We start from the raw sequence: 20,856 nt of genomic DNA, 5'->3' as shown, positions 1-20,856 counted from the left end.
TACCTGTGACGGCCCCAAAAGTAAAGGCCCGTCACAGGTAGGTCACCTCTGACGGGCCTTTATTTGCTAGTCCGTCACAGGTTAGGTTACCTTCGACGGATTTTTGTTCCGACCCGTCACTGATGAGTTAATTCCAGAAAAAAAATAAATGCTAAATATTGGCTAGCCTCAGGATTTGCGAGCCATGCCCTCTGAAACACAGATACATTACAGATATATTCTAGTCACAGATACATCACCCCCCCAATATAACATCACAGATCCATCTCAAACATCACAGATCCCCAACAACACATATATGCAGTTCAAATGCCACAATTTTGCACAGCAAATTCACCACCCTTGAAAGCCACAATTTCGGTCATTGCTCATAGAACCGCATATATACTTACCAAATGGATTAAAGCCATAATGTACTCGACCTCCACAACCTGTCAATAAGGGAAAAAAAAAGAGAAAATAGATTAATAGTACAACGTAAATCGTAGTTGATCAAATGTGATGACAATTTAGTAAAGTACCATAAATATTGCACATATGAAAGTAAATTACATTGCACTCTATAAAAACATAATTTTTTACATCGCCAGAAATTATAAAAACATCTTTTTTACATCACAATAAATTATCTAGCCAAGTTCATGAGTCTATTTGGCATGAAAACGTCCTTTCTTGTTCATTATTTCTGCAAGAATAAAGGCGCACACTTCGCCTCTGATAGCGGGAGGGTTGATGGGTGAGATCTTGAAGCCAGCTCTACCTTTCTGTTTAATAAATAAGAGGTTAATTAGCACGTTTTGAATAGCAATGTAGATATTGAAATGAGCTTATTCGCCATTAGCAACAACCTCAGGGTCGAAATCTTTCACCTCTCTTAGAAGTGTTGACATGTTGTGGCACACGTGGAAACCACATTGGTCTCCGATCTGTTGTGCGCATGCAAACTTGGTGTCATGATAAAGTTCGTTCTTGCCCTCCTTGTGCCTACCACCCTTTTCCACATATGGGCCCCAAGCCATATTTAAGGCCTTGGTGATTTCACTGAAATCATAATCTTTGGACTTATTGGAGTTAAGGTAGGTAACCCTACTCCACTTAGGTACGATGACTAGGAGAATCCAATGTCGCCTGCGCAGTGGTTATGTAGCGTTAGTACTAAGAACCTTAACTTCAAAAACAATATACACGAAGGGTATTGTCCTCTTACTCTTGGTTGTGTGCGCACATGATGTACTCCTTGTCTTGATGGGCCCATAAACACCGGTTGACATAGTCAACCACCTCAGTGAAGCTCTGTCGTAAATTAACCTCATTCACCATGGATGGATCAAGGAACCCAACCTGATTACCATGGCGACGACTCTCGATCCAACACAACCTTAAAATATTTACGTATTAGAACTAATTTAATTAGGAGATATAGTCCAGTCATATCACAAGTATAGAAGGTATGCACTTACAAGGAGTAGCATTTTAGAAGACCAGTGTCCAACTTTCGGATCCTGAAAAGGTTGAAGAGGTCATCAAAGCCTATAGTTATATAGGCAGGCGACGATAGGAACGGCTGGTGGTCGTGATGTCCAACTATGGATGACTCCCTCATTTTCCGCTTGGCATTGCTTAGCTCCATTTATTGCTTATGTAGCTCTCGGCAAGCAATACCCATCACAGCTAACACATTGTCCTCCACCAATGGCATGCCTAGCTCAAATTGGGCTGGCGCCCTCACGACCTTCCCCGATTTGCTCACCGGCATCGACGTCGCAGCCTTGCCCCTTTTTGGCTCCGGCGCCAACTCCCCGACCTTCCCCTTGCCGCGTTCACGCTTCTGGCCCTTGACAAGTGGTGGGGAGCTATCGGCCTTTCTTGTGGTCTTTATTGGAGCCAAGCTTTGAGCTATATCTGCCAAGTCCATATCAGCTCCACCGGGAGAATGAGGTACTGACAATGCCGGTCCACGGGGAGCCTCAATTGATAGCTTAGACTTGGGAGGTGTAAGCTCCGTCGGTCGACTTGGACGAGGAGTCATCTTCACAACTATGTCTTCTTTGGGCCATTGTATGAACGTCTTGCGCGCATCGCCCAAAGTCATGATTTCATCATTTGGGGGCACGGGCAGCGGATAGCCTGACCAGGTGTCCTTTACTGTATCGATGGACACCTTGGCATACCCAGCTAGCAGGTCTGCACCGTGGACCTTGTCTGTAACCGAGGGCTTGAAAGCCATGCCCTCAGCGACTTCAGGAGCGAAAGTTGGGTGGACTCTCGCTAGTAGGACACACTGTGCTACGCCCTGCATAAGGTGAAAGTTTGAATTTAATATTGGAATGTGTAAATGTCTTTTATTAGATATGGATCGGATAACAACAATTACCTCGATGTGGTCCACTGCAGCTAGTGGTGCGATCGGGAGACCAGGGGCCGGCACCTCTGTGGATGCACAACTACTCCTATGCTGTGACGGACTCGCGTCGTGTTGTACACGAGGAGTTGGTTGCACAGCAGGTGTTGTGACTCGGGGTATATTCATGTCGGCGAGCACCTTGTTAACCCTTTCTTCCACCCTTGCATTCATGCTAGCTTCTAGTTCTTGAATGACCTCAACCTTAAGTTCGGCCTTCAAACGAGCGTCCCTCTCTTCCTTGGAGACTTTTCGTTTCCTGTATTGGGAGCTGTACTGAGGGAGTCCATGCTTCCAGGGCACATCGCTACCAATTCCCCGAGTTCGGCCAGGATGTTCTTTGGTTCCGAGCGCCTTTGTGAGGATGTCATCTTCGCGCCTCTTCGGCGCGGACTCAACCTCGCTTTGTGAAGCTTGTTCAGCAACCAAGCCCAACTAGAAAAGAAGATAGTCGTTTATACGAACTTGTACTTTATACGAACGGAAATTAGTTAGGTTAAGTAGTGAACTCACCAGTTCCTGATAGACGATGGCATCACTTTTGTTCTCAAATGTGACAGAGCCGTCCGGGTTGACCTTACCCCTTGCCCGCGCCCAGTTACGAGCTCTTTGTTCAGGGATGTCTGAAAACGGGGCAGGGACATTCGCTGCTGCAGCGGCTGCATCTTCTTGGGCCCATATTGCCTCCTTGCCGATGTACCCTGCGGTGCCCAGCCGATGCGGGTGCTCATTCCGCTGTTGCAGTACGCGATGTGCCTCGCTTAATTCCCTAAACTCTTGGGTGGTCTTTAGAGAGCAGAATTCCTCCCACACCGCTTCGGTTATTTGAGGGTATTCATCGAACGACGTATGATTGCCGGGCGGGTTGACAAACTCGGTGAAGAGCTTCGACTTCCAATTCTTCCAAGCTTTGCCCATCTTTTGGAATGCCTTCCGCTTGAGCCTATCCTTTGCTTCGGCTGGAAATGTGAACCATTTCTCCATTGCCGTCCAAGCTCGCTCTTTCTCGGCTTCTGTGACCTTCCCGATATCTTTATGGAGGATCCCGAAGTTCTCACGTGCCGCTAGCCCGCAGCAGTTAGACCATCTTCCAATAACAGTCCTGGGGGCCGTGGGCCTACCACTAGCGTCAACCTCTCTTATAACTTGCACTGTGGTCGGCCATATATTTTGTGACCGCGGATTTCTACTAGACCTACTTGCACTTGTCCCGCCCGACATCGACGTATGTTGTTCCTGCGGCAATTCTGCAGCACAAACAGAAGGCAATATTTGCTAAGGGGTGCTAGCTAAAATTTATGTGGTCATGTGGTAAAAATTTATCCTATAAATTACCATGAATTTCGGGTTGTTGGACCGCCGTTGTCGCGGGATGACCTTCGGCAACTGCCTCTGTGGCTGGGTTTGCTTCTTCCTGGATCCTCGCAGGTGTTGGGGAGGGCGGGTTTGCGCCGGGCGTTGACATGGTTTAACTTTCGCGAAAAAGATTATAAATTTCCTACCATTAGACTAAATAGCATTAGATCCAATGTAATACGGGGTATACTATGAAAGATATGGCCTCAGTTTTGCTGAGAAATATGCATCAATTACAATCATTTGCATGAAGGGATAAAAAGAGGAAATCATAACATCAAAAGAGCAAGTGCGGAAAATCTGTTCTTATGCATAAAAAAAGAACAAGTGTAGAGGTATATAACCACTGAATCAATCATGCAAATTTAAAAAACAGCAGCAGCAAGGGTACAGAATTTGCATGATTGACATAAAACAGCAGCAGGAGGAGTATATATGCCACAGGGGTAGCAACAGCAGGGGCAAATTAACTAAAACAACATGTCTAGATATACTCCTCTTATCAATCCAGAAGAAAAGAGCAAGTGCAGAAAATCTGTTCTTATGCATAAAAAAAGAGCAAGTGCACAAAATCTGTTCTTATGCATAAAAAAAGAACAAGTGTAGAGGTATATAACCACTCTACACTGGCCATTTAATAAGGAACAAGTGAACAAGTGTAGGGGCAAAAAAATGAACAAGTGTAGATAATCTGTTCTTATTGAGCAATTCATCACTGGCCATTTAATAAGGAACACATTGGGCAGCAGCAGCAAGGGTATATAAATCATCAAAGAATGACAGAAAACAAAATGCATGGAGAACTTTGGTGTCTAGGTCGGTTCCGTCCATGGACTACACTGACCTATCCTTTTTCAGCTAAATGTAAACATGATCCACAAAATTCAATAGGTCTAGCAACATATATAGCAGTACACACTCCATGAATGGTTATATGTCCAAATGGCAGGGGCAAGTGTAGATAATAAAACAGCCCACAATAATTTATGTGGCAGCAGCAGCAAGGGTATATAAATCATGTATATAAACAACAATTCATGCAATTCACCTATTCATAGACAACAAGGGTATATAAATCAACAAGTGTAGGTAATCTGTGGCCAATCTATCAATTCTTTCATTTGAACTAAATTTCAAACCCTAAACCTAATAAAGTTCCTTAATTATCAAACAATGACAGAAAACAAAATGCATGGAGAATTTTGGTGTCTAGGTCGGTTCCGTCCATGGACTACACTGACCAATCCACCAAAATTCCCCATGCATTTTGTATTCTGTGATGGTTTGATAACCTCGGAACTACATTAAATCTACGGCCAATCTATCAATTCATCCATTCCAACCAAATTTCAAACCCTGTATATGCTTTATTTATAGGAAAAGGGAACATTACCCCTAACTAGCTATCTAGACAAACTATTTCTAGCTAGCTACCCTACCTATCTAACCACACTGTTGCCAATCTATTAATCCATCATTTTTCAGCTAAATGTAAACATTATCCCCGAAATTCAATAGTTCTAGCAAAAGGGAACAAAACAACATATAAAGCAGTATACACTGCACAATTATACATATGCATTTTCAATTATAAAGCAGTATCCACATTCAAGTTTCAAACTAGCTACATATTTAAGTTTTAAATAACAGTTGCAACAATCTGAACGGAATGACAAAAAAAGTGCACAATTATACATATGCATTTTCAATTCAAAAAGAGCACAATTATCCCCAAAATTCATCATTCATCCAAAGTTCATCATTCGTTCATCCATTCCATTGCATCATTCATTCATCCATTAACTGCACCATTCCATTCATCGGCATCAGAGAGAGGGGTACCTGGAGAGGAGACGACGAGCAGAGGAGGCGGCGCACGGTGACGACGAGTCCCGGCCGGCGCACGGCGCACGGCTTCTCGGCACGGCAGCGCTGAGGAGGAGAAGAGGGGGTTAATCGGCGACCAATAGTAAACGAGGGGAGGCGGGGGCCGTGGGCTCACCGTGGAGGTCCCGGTCGAGAGGAGGAGGCGGCAGAGAGGAGATCCCGGTGGCAGCGATGACGGTCCTAGCGTGGCGACTAAGAGGAGGTCCCGGCGGCGGTCGAGAGAGTGAGTGAGGCGGCAGCAGTGGAGAGGGCGGTCGAGAGGAGGACGGTGGAGAGGTCGAGGCGGCGGTGGAGAGGGCGGTGTAGAGGGTGGAGATGGCGGCAGAGAGGGCGGCGGAGATGGCGGCGGAGAGGTCGAGACGGCGACGGTGGAGATGGCGGTGGAGATGGATGGCGGCGGTCGAGAGAGTGAGTGCGGCGGCGGTGGTGCAGGCCGGCGTCGGTGGAGAGTAGAGCGTTGAGGGTGGCGGAGAGGGCGGAGAGGGCGGCGGATTTGGCGGCGGCGAGGGCGGCGGTGGAGAGGTCGAGGCGGTGGTGGAGAGGAGGGCGTAGAGGGCAGCGGAGAGGTCGAGAGAGGCAAGGCGGCGGTCGAGAGAGTGAGTGAGTGAGAGTGGGTGCCGGATCTGGATCGATCTAGAAGATGTCCAACCCTAGGTCAACCCTAGTCAAACTCACCTATGACGGGCGCCAACTATGTGGCCGTCACAGGTGTCCTCACCTGTGACGGGCGCCAACCGTGGAGCCGTCACAGGTAAGACCACCTGTGACGGGCCCAACACTCTGGGCCGTCACAGGTGAGGTCACCTGTGACGGCCCTACAGATAGAGCCCGTCACAGATGAGTTTGCCTAGAGCAATTTTATTTTATTTTATTTCACTTAGTTCTTTTATTTTCCTTAACATATTTTCACATACACTACATATTTTTTTATACTTAATTATTTTATTTCACTAACAGTAGTAATTGCACTTCATTATTATACTACTTTAATTATTTTATTTCCAATGCTTATACTTGCTTAATTATTTTATTTCACTTCTAGTGGGTGCTTCACTTAATTATTTTATTTGACTATTTCATAAGCAATATACTATTGATCATTGCGAACATATTAGAGTCATACAGATAACAGACATGTAGACATAAACTACGTACATAAATTACAAAAATAATCCTTCCTCATGGTCGACACGTGCATATTGAACTTCATCTTCTTCTTCCTCCTCTTCTAGAGGTATTTCTTGACCTATGCCGTGGACGTGCTGGTTGTAATCATCCTCGTCTGCAATGTTGTCCAATCCAACAATTTTCCTTTTCCCTTCACGAACAACATGTAGTTTCTTGTTACACGGGTCAACTATGTAGAACACTTGAACAACTTGTTTGGCGAGAACGAACGGTTCATCCTTGTATGCGTTGTTAGCCAAGTTGACAGTGGTGAAACCTTCATTGTCAACTTTTACATTGCGAAGATCGACCCATCGACAACGAAACAACGGGACTTTGAACTTCAAGTAATCTAGCTCCAATATTTGCTCAACTTTACCATAGTATTGATCACGACGACCACCGTCACTAGCAGCCTCGATGCGTAACCCACTGTTCTGCACTGTGCATTTGCTGTCTTGCTTTACCGTGTGAAAGGTGTATCCATTTATGTCATATCCTTGCCAGGTGGTGGCACTCCATTCAGGACCCTGTGACAACCACTGAAGTGTTTCACTAGACAAGTTCTGCAACCTGGCAATTCGGTTCTTCAGCCACTCGTTGAAAGAAGACATGTGCTTATTCCTGACCCAACTCTCTGATCGGCCTGGGTTCTCTTGTCGGATAACTGCAAGGTGTTCGTCAACGTACGGCACCACCTCAGTCATATGCTGTAGTACCGTGAAATGAGCTTTATCGTACACCTTCCGATCCAACCTAATAGTCTTTCTTCCAACAGTACCAACACCGTCAAGCCTCCCTTCGTGATGAGATCGTGGTAATCCAATTGAAGATGTTTCGGACATGTAGTCCACACAAAATTCGATGGCCTCTTCGGTGGTGTAACTCTCGATGATACTCCCCTCGGGGTGTGAACGGTTCCATACATAACCCTTAAGGATCCCCAGGTACCTTTCGCAAGGATACATCTGCGTCATGAATGCTGGACCACAGCACTTTGTTTGCCTCACAAGGTGCACCGGAAGATGTTCCATTATGTCAAAGAAAGTTGGAGGAAAGTACATCTCAAGATGACATAGGGTTCTCACAAGTTCTGCCTGTAGTTCATCTAGTCCCTCGGGATCAATGATCTTCTGGCCGATTGCATGGAAAAAGGAACACAACCGCTGGATCGTGTGTCGCACCTTAGGAGGCAAAATATTCCTTATTGCAACGGGCAACAGCTGTGTGATAAGAACGTGGCAATCATGCGACTTCATTCCAACCAACTTAAGATCTTGCAGTGAAACGAGCCTACTGATTCTTGATGAGTAACCAGATGGAACCTTTATACCACTCAAACATGTTAGCAAATCAATCTTCTCTTCTTTCGAGAGAGTGTAGCATGCTGGAGGAAGGTAAACCCTGCCGGATTCTGTGGTTATGGGATGTAGCTCCGACCGAACACCCATATCTTCCAGATCTCGTCGGGCGTTGAGACCATCCTTTGTAGTACCTGGGTTAAGCAGTAATCCCATTAAACTCTCGCATACATTCTTCTCGACATGCATCAAATCTATGCAGTGGCGAACTTCAAGATCCTTCCAGTATGGTAGTCTCCAAAATATTGACTTCTTTTTCCACATGCTCCTCTCTTTTGTCTTTTGTTTTTCCACATGCTCCTCTGTTTTTTCCTTCGATGTGCTCTTCTCTTTTCGCTTTCCAACTTTCCTCTTTTTTCCAAACTCGTTGGTTATTCCCACCACTAAGTTGTGCACCTCTGTCCCTGTTAGCTCTGTCGGGGGTCCGGCTGTATCTCTGTGTCCATTGAAATTCTTTTTCATATTCCTATACGGGTGATACCTTGGAAGAAATCTCCTGTGACCCATGTAGACCGTTGTCGCGACCGGGAAAATTGCCTTTTCCCGAACGCTAGTGTATTAATCCCCGTCCCAGGAAAAGCCGGGGTACACCATACAAACATGATATAAAAGACACATCTTTATTATATCGATAATATTTACATTATTACAAAGGCACTTAAGGCCTGACAAACAAAAATAAACAGCAGCGGACTAGCGGGCCTACGGCTCCATCTTCACAGGCGCTCAACTGGGGTATAAGCCAGGACTCCACCTAAGACATCTTCTCCAAAGCTTCTCTTACTGAAGAGGGGAAAGATTGAGCAAGAATGAGTACAACCACAGTACTCAGCAAGCCACACCGGCAGATGCATGATTAATGCAAGGGGGGTACAAGGGGATAATAATAGGGGTTAGGTTTTGCAGTAAACAGCATTTAAAAGTCACTTAGTTGCCCAAAGCTATTTTATAAAGACGATCCTAGAGCTACACAATATTATTAATCAAGGCCGTGGACCCACACGAACCTGCCTTAACCCAAGGCCTACGATGATTCAGACCGAACTGGCAACCCGACCTGGGTCCCAGCTCGTCCCAAGCCAACCCAGGCCAACCTTTCCACATTTTAGTTGTTAAGCAAATTTTAAGAATTAAACCACTAACTTGGGTACATTGCTAGGCTTGCCCATATCCGAGGGCTCGGCTATTCGAATAGATTTACTCTGATCAGAGGTGTACATCTTTACCCACAAGACACATCTTTACTCCGCATTCCATGGCCTTGGAACCCGTCGTAAACATGTGACATAACCCTTCACCCATCCTAGCCGTGAACAAAAGTACCGACCCAACCCTGCCTACGGCCGGTATCCCGGGACAGGCAGGCCAGGATTGAGCCCCTAGCAACAAGATCTAGACCGGGTGCGCCACACACATAGGGGTGAGACCACCCGCGTACTAGTCCAGTGCCATGGCATCTCGACTAACGGGCACCGACCCGTGTAGTCTTCATTTGCCTAGACATCTCGATTACCGAGCCGCAGCTCGCGTAGCCTTCATTTGCCTCAGAGATATCCATCGTCGCAACGACTTCATCCATCTCTATCCGTGTCATTTTGTTCAGGACTAGACTGAGCACCGAGTTAAGCCTTACCCATTAGACATGTGGTTAGTACGGTAGTGCTTTGCAACAGAGGCCCGAGCTTAATCCTTATAGTGGCCGGGGTGCTACTTCCCACAACTGGCATGCACCCAAACCCCACCGAAAACATGTTTTAGGGGTTTTGAAAGAGGAAGAGAGGTGTATGTCCAATTCCACCATAATCCAACAATTCCATAGTGTCCAAATGATATGAGAATTCCCAAAGTCTAAAGTTATAAAACCACCTAATGTTGCCTAATTAATCAGCGAAGCATCTACCTAAATTTATACTAGTGGAACCACGAATAGAGTACCCACTAGTTGGGGTTTTGTTTATTCTAGGGTGAACAAGGTAATAATAACAATGGCAATAATAATGTCTTAACAAAGGTAAATAAGCATGGCTAAATAAAACAGTGATAACGCGGGAATTTAAATAAAGCAATAATGCAATAATTTAAATCAAAATAATTTGATAAACTGGGATTCAATATGTTCAAGGATGATGTGACTCGCCTTGCTCAGAGAGAACGGCCTTCCGAACCTTCGGCGACGACCGCGAACCACGCTTCTGGAACCTCCGGAACGACAGAAGCTACGCGAAGCACACAAGCAAAGCTACAAGCCTATAAAGAAGCAATAACAACACATAAAAAGAAAGCACAGGGTTCTTTAGGTTATAACAAACATTAGGAGACTTGAACGGGTCGATTCAGAGTTCGTACGACCAAGATATGATCATCCGAGGTTTAATGCTGTTATATGGAGATTTGCGGATTATTATAATTAAGCTTTGCAATTATAAAACATGTGTAAGCGCTAGCCTGGAAGAGACAGGAAGGCTGCGCTGTTGACATGCGGACCCCACATGTCAACCTAAAGGACCACGGTAGACCGAGTACACAGAGACGGTCCACGGGTCGACGGAAGCGGACCCCGTGTGTCAACCGAGGCGAGTGGCCAACAAACGGACTCCACTAGACACCACACGGGCTGCACACGTAGAAACCACGCGGCTACCGAGCGGGCACACTAACACGGTCACCACACGCACAAGCGAACGACTACCGACACCGGTACACGGGAACCGGGGTCGACGACCGCACAACGGGTACGGGGCGACACCGAAAGGACGAGGACGGGGCAGCGAGGGAGAGGGAACCTTACCACCACGCGACGAGGCGCGGGAACGACAACGACGAACGGGCGCGGCGGAGACAGACGGGCACAACGGAGACGAACGGCGAGGGGACGGCTTCGGCGGCGATCCTTGAACGAAGGCGAGACGCGGCCGGCACGGGGCTTGACGACGCGGAGCCGAGGACGAAGACGAGGACGGGGCTGCAGCGGCTCGCTTGACGAACGCGGACGACGGACGAGAACGGCTCGACGGAGGGACGAACGCCACGACGACCGGGAACGACGAGAGGACGACGACGACGACGACGACCGGGACCGGCGAGGAGGCGACGAGGACAGCCGGCGGCAGCTGCACGGAGATGGGGACGACGTGGAACACGCCGCTACGATGCCGACGACGGAGGCGGCGCCGCGAGACGACGAGCCGGGCGACCGACGGGACGTCGACGACGAGAACGATCGGAGACGACGATGATGGACCGCGGAGGGGTTTGGATGGAGGGGAAACGATGCCGAGGACGACCTTGCCGCTGCGATGCCGGAGGTGGTAGTGGTGCAGCAAGCCGACGAGCCGGGGAGGAGGAAGGGGCGGCCGAAAGGACACCGGCGACGAAGAGGATGGAGAGGCCGGCGCGGCGACGGCGTTCCGGCGAAACCGAGGAGCAGCCGGGGTGGAGGACGACGCTGCGACGTCAACGGAGGAGACGGCGACGTCGGTCGGCGTACCGGCGACGAACAGCAGCCGGCCGGAGACGGAGAAGTGGTGGCGACGCCACTGGACGCCGGCGAGGACGCGTCTCCGGTGATTTCCCCGCGAAACGGAGGCGAAGCCGGGAAAGAGGAGGCAGCTGCGACGCCGGGAGAAGTGGCGGCGCAGCCGGAGGGTGCACGGGCGAGGCGGGAGGTGCGGCTGGAGGTGGCCGGCAAGGAGGAAAGAGAAGGGCGACGGCGGGGAGGCAGCTCCGGGGGTCTCCGCGGGAAACGGAGGGCAGGCCGGGGTGGAGGAGGTGGCGGCGACGCTGGAGGAGGCGACGGCGCGGCCGGCCGGCGCACGGGCAAGGCGGTAGGGGCGGCTGGAGGCGTCCAGCGGCACGGGAGAGAGAGGGCGACGGTGGGGAGGTGGCTAGGGACCACGGGAAGGCTCGGGAGGGGGCTAAAACGAGAGAACGGGGGATGAGGATCCCATTTTATAGGATGGGGGAGAGAGCCGGGCACGGGAGAGGGCGGAACGGCGACGGGAATGGCGGCCGGCGGCAAAGGTAGGCGGCCGGACTTGGCGCGTCCGTTCCCGGCGATTGGGGGCGGCATTCAAGGGGGAAAACGGGGGTAATCGAAGAGGAATCAATGGGGATTAATTCCCCCCAATCAATTTGGAAAGAGCCGGCTTGAATAGAGCGGATTTAGAGGAGGAATGGCGCTAGGGTTCACGGGAGAGAGAGGAAGAAGGCCGGCGGCTGGAGGTCGGGGACGCGCCTGACAGGCGGGTCCCACGCGGGAGGCGCGCGGCGTCAGCGCACGTGCGGCGCGCGTGCGCACGCGGCTGGCTCGGGCAGGGAGGCGCGGCTTGGGCCGGGAGGCGGCCCAGGCGGGAGGAGGCGGGAAGCGGCCTGGGCCGGGCAGGCCGGGAGGGGAGGGGGGGGAAGAGGCAGCCCGGGAGAGAGGGAGGAGGGAGCTGGGCCGAGGAGAAGGGGGGCCCAAGAGAAGGAGGGAGAGAAGGAGAGGAAGAGGAATAGAGGGAGGAAGAGAGAACTTTGGCCGCGGGCCGAGAGAGAGAGAGGGAGGACTTTGGGCCAAAAGAAAAAGGAGGATTATTTTTAGGTCTTCTTTTTAATAAACTTTGATAATTGTTTTTGTTGTTTAATAAATATTTCCGGTGCTCTGAAAATTCAAGTAAAATTTGAGGGCTCATTTTAGACCAAGGAGAATTTAACAAAAATTCTCCAGGCCACATTCGAATTTTTCTTGTACGTATTTTAGTGTTTGCCGATTTCTTTCCGAATTTTAATTAATTCTATTATTCCTTTTAGAAAATGATTTTTATTTCGGGATGAATTTATCAGGACGTGACAACCGTCTTGTGTGAATGCTTCAACCATTTGCTTCTTGTTTCCTCCATACACTCCGAACACGCCCATTTCCCTTTCACAGTTTGGCCAGAAAGGTTGCCAAGGGCCGGATAATCGTTGATGGTACAAAACAGCATCGCTTGGAGGTTGAAATACTCTTGTGCATATGCGTCCCATGTTCGTGTGCCCTCATTCCATAGCCTTTCGAAGTCATCGATTATCGGTTCAAGGAACACATCGATATCGTTGCCAGGTTGTCTCGGTCCTTGAATGAGCATGGCAAGCATAATGTACTTTCTTTTGAAACACAACCAGGGAGGAAGGTTATAGTTAACAAGCAGAACTGGCCATGTACTGTGACGACTGCTCAAATCACCAAAAGGATTAATGCCGTCCGTACACATTGCGAAACGCATGTTTCTTGGGTCATCTGAGAATTCCTGGTAAATCCTATCGATTGTCCTCCACTGTACTGAATCTGCTGGGTGCCTCAGCATAGTATCGACTTTCCGTTCCTCGGCATGCCAGCGCACAAGCTTAGCTTGTTCCTTGTTCGCAAACATTCTCTTCATGCGCTCCGCAATTGGGAGATACCACACCACCTTTGCTGGGCCTCCCCTCTTTGACTTACTTCCTTCACCTTCACTCTTTGCTCGTTTGTATCTTGATGCCCCACAGATAGGGCAGACATCCAAGTCAGCGTATTCCTTGTAATACAAAATGCAGTCGTTCGGACATGCATGAATTCTTCTGACCTCCAGGCCCAACGGACATAATACTTGCTTCGCTTCATATGTCGTCTGAGGTAAATTGTTCCCCTCTGGCAACAGATCCTTTAACAGCTCAAGGAGTTCTGTAAAACTCTTGTCCGACCAGCCATTACTAGCCTTAAGCTTCATGAGTTCCAACACGCATGACAACTTGCTGTGCTTCGACTTGCATCCATCATACAACGGCATCTGGCAATCTTCCACCAACTTACTAAACTTCTCATAATCTCTGTCGTTGTCCTCTGCGTCTTCAATGTCATGCAACATTGTAGATAGACATTGAGTGTCCAAATCTATGGTCTCTCCACCTAAAGGAGAAGGTACGAACATGCCTTCTCGAGCTGCGACGGTGTTCTCTACATCCTGATCCAACACTTCTTCAGCTGCGACATCAGGCGCCTCTTGCTCTCCATGCTTGGTCCAGCAGGTATATTTCTTCATGAATCCATTCATTATCAAATGAGCATGCACTTCATCCTTGTCTTCGATCATCTGTTCATTCTTACAGTCCCTACATGGGCACAACATGTGCATGCTCATCCTACTTTTTCTGTCATTATCCGCAAATGTGACAAATTCAGTGACCCCCTCTCTATACTCGGTAGACGAACGATGCGCATAGTACATCCATCTACGATCCATCTGAAATCAACAACATACGAAGAAAAATAAATGATGATCGATATGTTGAGAATGAATGGAGAATAATGTGTTTTTTACCTTGAATTTTAGCAAAAAATCGCCCCCCTTGCCCTCCCAACCGATTTGTGAACAGTACAATGGTCGGGATGGAAAGCAGTTGGCAGTTTGGGGGTATTTATAGACCCAACACACCTCAAACGGGTTAGATAAAAAAAGCCCGTCAAAGGTATTGCTCATACCTTTGACGGGCTTCTATTCAACGACCCGTCACTGGTATCCGCTCACCTGTGACGGGCCAGAAATGAAAGCCGTCACAGGTGGCGGCCCATCACCTCTGACGGCTTCTAATGTATCGGCCCGTCACAGGTGAGGTGATACCAGTGACGGGTTGGAAGCAAAACTCGTCACTGGTATACCTCTGACGGGTTTTCCTTTCGGCCCGTCACAGGTGAGGGGATACCTGTGACGGTCCGCGGCCGGATGGCTCACCGGTGACGTTATCCCGTCTGACCTGTCAGAGGTAATGGTCACTAGTGACCAAATCGTTTGCCCGTCACAGGTATCCCGTCAGAGGTGTGAGGATCTGGCGTAGTGTCTTAATCTGATGATTTTCAAACTTCAAATGTTACTAAGCGGGATGTGCATGATAGTACGTCCATCTTTTACCCGGTTAATTTGTTTTGGCTCGGAGAAAAGGAAAATACAATGACGGGCGACGGCAAAAGCAAAATCAATATATAGCTCGTCTCTTCTCTTGGATATACAAACTTTGCTATACTTACGGTATACTAAGGGGTTGTTTGGTTTGCTCCCAAAGTTTATCAAAGGTTACCACACTGTTAGATACAAGTTTGACCAAGTTAGTCTATTGTTTGGTTCATAGCCATACTTGTGGCAAGATTCCCTCTCATCTATTATGATCCCACATGTCATCAACTCAATAAAGTGTGGCATAATCCTATTTTGCAAGCTAAGGTGTGGCTCACTTTTTATAAACCACAACTTAGACAAGTGTGACATAAAAGTACGATGAATGATAGCAAATTTAGTATAACATCCAAACAGCCCCTAAGTTTATACGTATTAACTTTATATATACACGTGTGCTATACAAAATTTATATCTATATACATACATATGTAACTTTACATATACGTATATATAAAGTTATACGTGTATATATACGTATACATATAAATTTTATACATATACATACAAATTTTATACACATATATAAAGTTTGTATGTATACGTATAATTTTTCTATGTGTATATATAATTTTTTATATACTTTATATATACATATGTATAAGTGTACATACAAACTTTATATTTAGAGCAATTTTATGGTCCTTAAGTAGGTACCATGAGGTACTACTTTTTCTATTGTAAATTTGGTACCTCTTGGTACCTAGGTACTATAAGGTATCATGAGGTACCAAATTGGTACCTCATGATAACCCCTCAAGGAACGTGGAATTACTCTTATATTTATGTATATAAAATATATAATATGTAGGTACAGTTTGAGACTAGATCCATTCGATCTCTACTCGAAATGAGAAAAAATAATGATTAATTAAGTAATAATTATGATTCTTTTTAATTTTTAAACAACTTTCACACAGATTTTTTTTTCTAAAACGTATGTAGTAATGAAAAACGAGAAAGTTGAAGTTTGGACTTAGGCCCTCTTTGTTTAGGCTTATAAGCCTACTTATAAGTCGAAAAGTCTAAGTCAAAACAAACAAGCAGCTTTTTCATTTGGCTTTTTTTGAAGCCATAAGCCACTCTAACACTATTAAGCCAAAAGCTAGGTTGGAGAAGCTTTTTTGGCTTATATGAGATAGATGTATGACTCCACCACTAAACTTAGGACATTAAATCCACTGGCTTATAAATCATATAAGCCAATAAGCTGACTTAAAAGTCTAAACCAATAAACCTAAGCCTAAACAAAGAGGGCCTTAATAAAGAAAAAGCGCCTAAGCGAGTAGCGGGTCACGCCTCACCCGGGCGCGGAACCAGTCGCCCATCAGCCGGGGTGTGAGACCGAGACACACCTCCACGTTGAATCGTGCACTCACCACACCCCCGACGCACACGGCGGATTTAGCGCGAACCGCAAAAATCCACCTGATTTCTCCACACGGCGGATTCTCAGTGGCACTACAGCGCCGTTTCTTTTCGCTGTAGGGAAACCCAGGTACGCGCCCGTCAGTACACGCTTAATTTGAACGTACGCTTAGGGAATAAATATAGCTGCCACTGAGACATCTGACTATAGCTCTCAATGGAACGGTTTTTTTCCTTTCACTGTAGTGAATTAACAGTACATTTAATTGCATTTATGCAACTGATAGTAAAATAGCAAAAGATATTTCAAAACCCTCCAGGTATTTTGGGCATTATTAAAAAAATCAAATAACTAACCAAAGGGAAAATTACAAAAACCATCTCATAAGTCACTTAACGGGATCAGCCTGCTATTGTAGGAAAATTACAAAAACCACCCCCACAAGTCACTTGAACTTTGACATTTCACCATATGAATCATTTTGTTGTAAATGCTTACTCACTATTTGATTTTGTTGCAAAAATCAACCCAGTACGAACGTTTTTAACCGGATCAGCCTGTTATGATGTAGAGCTCCATAGGCTAAGCTAGCCAAGTCAATTGTCTAAGTGTTTGCATTAGACTCATTCTTCATGTTCCATTAAGTTCTTTTCATTAGCAAAACTGTAAGTGCAACAACATTTACGCTCTCATCAACAATTTTATTTGTGAAATCTCCAAAAAAAATTTATAAAAACACATTGACGTCTCATTAAGCACAAACACACTAGGATGGTTTTTTACAATAAAACCGAATAGGAGGTAGGCATTTGCAACAAAGCTGAGTAGGATGTGAGCATTTGCAACAAAATGACTTCAAACTTCAAGTGACTTCTGGGATGATTTTTTGCAATTTTAAATAAAACAATATGATTCACGTGTTTTCTTACCGGTCTTACCTGAGATTAGTTAATTAGTCTGTTGGTATGCTCACCCAAACGAAAATAGCAGAAAAAAATGGCGCTCAATTACGAAATTGCTTAAAACCATACCATTATCTACTCCGACAATGCTTAAATGATGAAATTGTTAACGGTGATGCATCAGCACTTGCCCTTTTTCTTGACAAGAAAACAATGAGATAGCACACGGAAATTACGCTGAGTCCATGGTGGTAGTCACTGCCTCACTGGTCAAGCCACTCGACAATGTAATGCGGCACAGCCAATTCTTGAACCTTTAGAATTAGAACTGGTGATTGGAGAAACCAATTCAAGCTTCCAAAACCAAATTCAAAGCACCGTGTGGTATATATCCCTGAACTTTCAACATGTATTGACATATCACCAGGTCAGGACATCTTGCCAACCTCTGAAATTGGCCACAGTTCCTTGCAGGCTTCTCATCGCTTTTCCCATCCAAGAACCATGTGTCCTGCAAATCTCTTGTCCTTCGACATCGTTGCTGCGGCGGTGGTGGTGGTGCTGATGCTTGCAACTGCAGCACCGGCCATCTCCGTGCAGCAGCTCTACGACTATCCGACGGCAAACCTCTCGACGCGGTGGGTCAACAACGCCGCGGTGCTCCAACACAGCGTCGACTTCACCGACGGGTCAGCCGTGCGCTCCATCATCCTCCGCTCACCAGAAACCATATTTGGCCCCTCCTTCGCCGCGGGGTTCTTCTGCGCTCCACCCTGCAAAGCGTTCCTCTTCGCCATCTTCATTGTCTACACTGACGGTGGTGCCAGTATCACCTCGGTACGAAACGGTATTCCGCAGGTTGTCTGGTCGGCCAACCGGGCACACCCTGTTGGAGAGAATGCTACCCTGGAGCTGACTGGAGATGGGATCCTGGTCCTCCGTGAAGCCGATGGCAGACTCGTCTGGTCGAGCGGCACTTCAGGCCGATCTGTTGTAGGCATGCAGATCACAGAGCAAGGAAACCTGGTGCTGTTTGATCAGAGGAATGTGACAGTGTGGCAGTCATTTGATCATCCAACTGATGCATTGGTCCCTGGGCAGTCTTTGCTGCAGGGCATGAGGCTGAGAGCAAATACCTCCAACACAAATTGGACTGAGAGTAAGTTGTATATGACTGTTCTTTCAGATGGTTTATATGGTTACGTTGAATCCACACCGCCTCAACTCTACTATGAGCAGACAACAAACAAGAGAGGAAAATATCCGACAAGGGTTACCTTCATGAATGGCAGCCTCAGCATCTTTATACGTACCACCCAGGCAGGAAAGCCTGAAGCCATTATTGCACTGCCAGAAGCAAAGTCCACCCAATACATAAGGTTAGAGTCTGATGGACACTTGAGGTTGTATGAGTGGTTTGATGCAGGATCAAATTGGACCATGGTATCTGATGTAATCCAGAAATTCCCTGATGATTGTGCTTTCCCAACAGTGTGTGGGGATTACGGGATATGCACAAGTGGCCAATGCATCTGTCCTCTTCAGGCTAATTCTAGTTCAAGTTACTTCCATCCAGTTGATGAGCGGAAGGCTAATCTTGGTTGTGCACCAGTGACTCCAATATCTTGTCAAGAAATGCAATACCATCAATTCTTGAGTCTTACGGATGTTTCTTACTTTGATGAAGGCCAAATTATTGCCAATGCAAAAAACAGAGATGATTGCAAGGAAGCCTGCTTGAAGAATTGCTCCTGCAGAGCTGTGATGTTCAGGTATTATGGGCAGAATGATTCTGATGGAGAATGCCAGTCAGTGACAGAGGTCTTCTCCTTGCAATCAATACAACCTGAAATTGTTCATTACAACTCTTCTGCTTACCTCAAAGTGCAACTTACTCCCTCCTCAGCAGCCCCTACACAAAACTCCTCTTCTGCACCTACACAGACCTCCTCTTTTGCCCTTACACAAAACAAAAGTAACAAAATGAAGGCAATTTTAGGTTCTACACTTGCAGCAAGTATTACTCTTGTTTTGGTTGCTATTATTGTTGTCTACGTACGAAGGAGGAGAAAATATCAAGAGACAGATGAAGAGTTAGATTTTGATATATTGCCTGGAATGCCCCTGAGGTTATCACTTGAAAAATTGAGAGAATGCACTGAAGACTTCAGTAAAAAGATAGGTGAAGGTGGATTTGGATCAGTATTTGAAGGGAAATTAAGTGAAGAGAGAGTTGCAGTGAAACGTCTAGAAAGTGCTAGACAAGGAAAGAAAGAATTCTTGGCAGAGGTCGAGACTATTGGCAGCATTGAGCATATCAATCTTGTCAGGATGATCGGATTTTGTGCAGAGAAGTCAAATAGGCTTCTGGTATATGAATATATGCCAGGAGGGTCACTTGATAAGTGGATATATTACCGCCATAACAACGCCCCACTTGATTGGAGCACAAGGTGTAGGATCATTCTGGATATTGCCAAGGGTTTATGTTATCTTCATGAGGAATGCAGGCGAAAAATTGTTCATTTGGATATCAAACCACAGAATATTCTCTTAGATGAGAACTTCAATGCCAAATTGGCGGATTTTGGACTTTCCAAGCTAATAGATAGAGATCATAGCAAGGTAATGACTGTGATGAGAGGCACACCTGGATATCTGGCACCTGAATGGTTAACATCACAAATCACTGAAAAAGTTGATGTGTACAGCTTTGGCGTTGTTCTTATGGAGATAATAAGTGGAAGAAAAAATATTGATATCTCTCAGCCAGAGGAAGCTGTTCAGCTCATCAATTTATTACGAGAAAAGGCTCAAAATAATCAGTTGATTGATATGATTGATAAGCACAGTAGTGACATGGTCTCATACCAGGAGGAAGTGATTCAAATGATGAAGCTTGCAATGTGGTGCTTGCAGAATGATAGTGGCCGAAGGCCTTCTATGTCAACAGTTGTCAAGGTATTGGAAGGTGTAATGAGGGTGGAAAATTGCCTAGATTACAGCTTTTTCAATGCAAATTCAGTAATATCTGTTCAAGGGAACCCATCCACATATTCAGCTCCACCTCATGCATCAATATTATCTAGTCCAAGATGAAAGCAGAAGAAAATTCGATTCATGAACTTTACCTTTTATAACTATTTTTGCATTGTATCCTAGTATCCTATTTATTATTGGAGAAGTATGTTGCAGAGAGCACCAAAAGAATACATTTTGGACAATAAATGATTAAATGTTATGTGGGGACAGCTCTATGTGCGCTGTCTGAAGCAGCAGAAGCCGATGACATCCAACTGAGTCCATGTCTTCCATTTGATTAGCTTAGGATTAGTTTTTCATTCAACGGGATTAGGATAGTTTTTTAAGGATAAGACATTCTTGTTAAGAGTTTTTTAAGTGTTGGGCCTCTCTCTTATATTAAGAAAGATGTCGGAATCAATAAGCAAGCAGAAGTTAATCTCCC

General features: G+C 46.3%; 2 protein-coding genes and 1 long non-coding RNA gene across 4 annotated transcripts; 1 reads left to right on the top strand and 2 right to left on the bottom strand.

Annotated features, from left to right (window-relative positions):
* Positions 1–718: 718 nt before the first annotated feature.
* LOC136356012 (uncharacterized) lies at positions 719–2,922 on the bottom strand. 2 transcript variants are annotated; one of them, XR_010740650.1, is made up of 3 exons: positions 1,208–2,922; positions 849–1,128; positions 719–764 (listed from the first exon to the last, which is right to left on the bottom strand). It is a non-coding gene; the product is annotated as an uncharacterized lncRNA (long non-coding RNA). The 2 variants fall into 2 exon arrangements; XR_010740651.1 differs by having other exon boundaries at positions 733–1,128; positions 1,208–1,378; positions 1,461–2,922.
* A 7,387-nt stretch (positions 2,923–10,309) lies between these two features.
* Positions 10,310–16,447, bottom strand: LOC136356184 (uncharacterized). Its single transcript, XM_066309769.1, has 3 exons — positions 16,424–16,447; positions 10,961–12,056; positions 10,310–10,419 (listed from the first exon to the last, which is right to left on the bottom strand). Exons 1-3 carry the CDS (start codon positions 16,445–16,447, stop codon positions 10,412–10,414), a joined length of 1,128 nt encoding a protein of 375 aa, XP_066165866.1. The 3' UTR covers positions 10,310–10,411.
* Positions 16,448–16,818: 371 nt separating this feature from the next.
* On the top strand, positions 16,819–20,853 carry LOC107280618 (G-type lectin S-receptor-like serine/threonine-protein kinase SD2-5). Its single transcript, XM_015779286.3, has one exon. The coding sequence runs from the start codon at positions 17,895–17,897 to the stop codon at positions 20,487–20,489; it is 2,595 nt and encodes an 864-aa protein (XP_015634772.1). The 5' UTR covers positions 16,819–17,894; the 3' UTR covers positions 20,490–20,853.
* The last annotated feature ends 3 nt before the right edge of the window (positions 20,854–20,856 follow it).

This window comes from Oryza sativa, chromosome 4 (assembly GCF_034140825.1).
Source record: "Oryza sativa Japonica Group chromosome 4, ASM3414082v1".
Classification (NCBI taxonomy): domain Eukaryota; kingdom Viridiplantae; phylum Streptophyta; class Magnoliopsida; order Poales; family Poaceae; genus Oryza; species Oryza sativa.
Note: the sequence above shows the minus strand (reverse complement) of the source record. Positions and strands in the feature narration are given on the sequence as shown.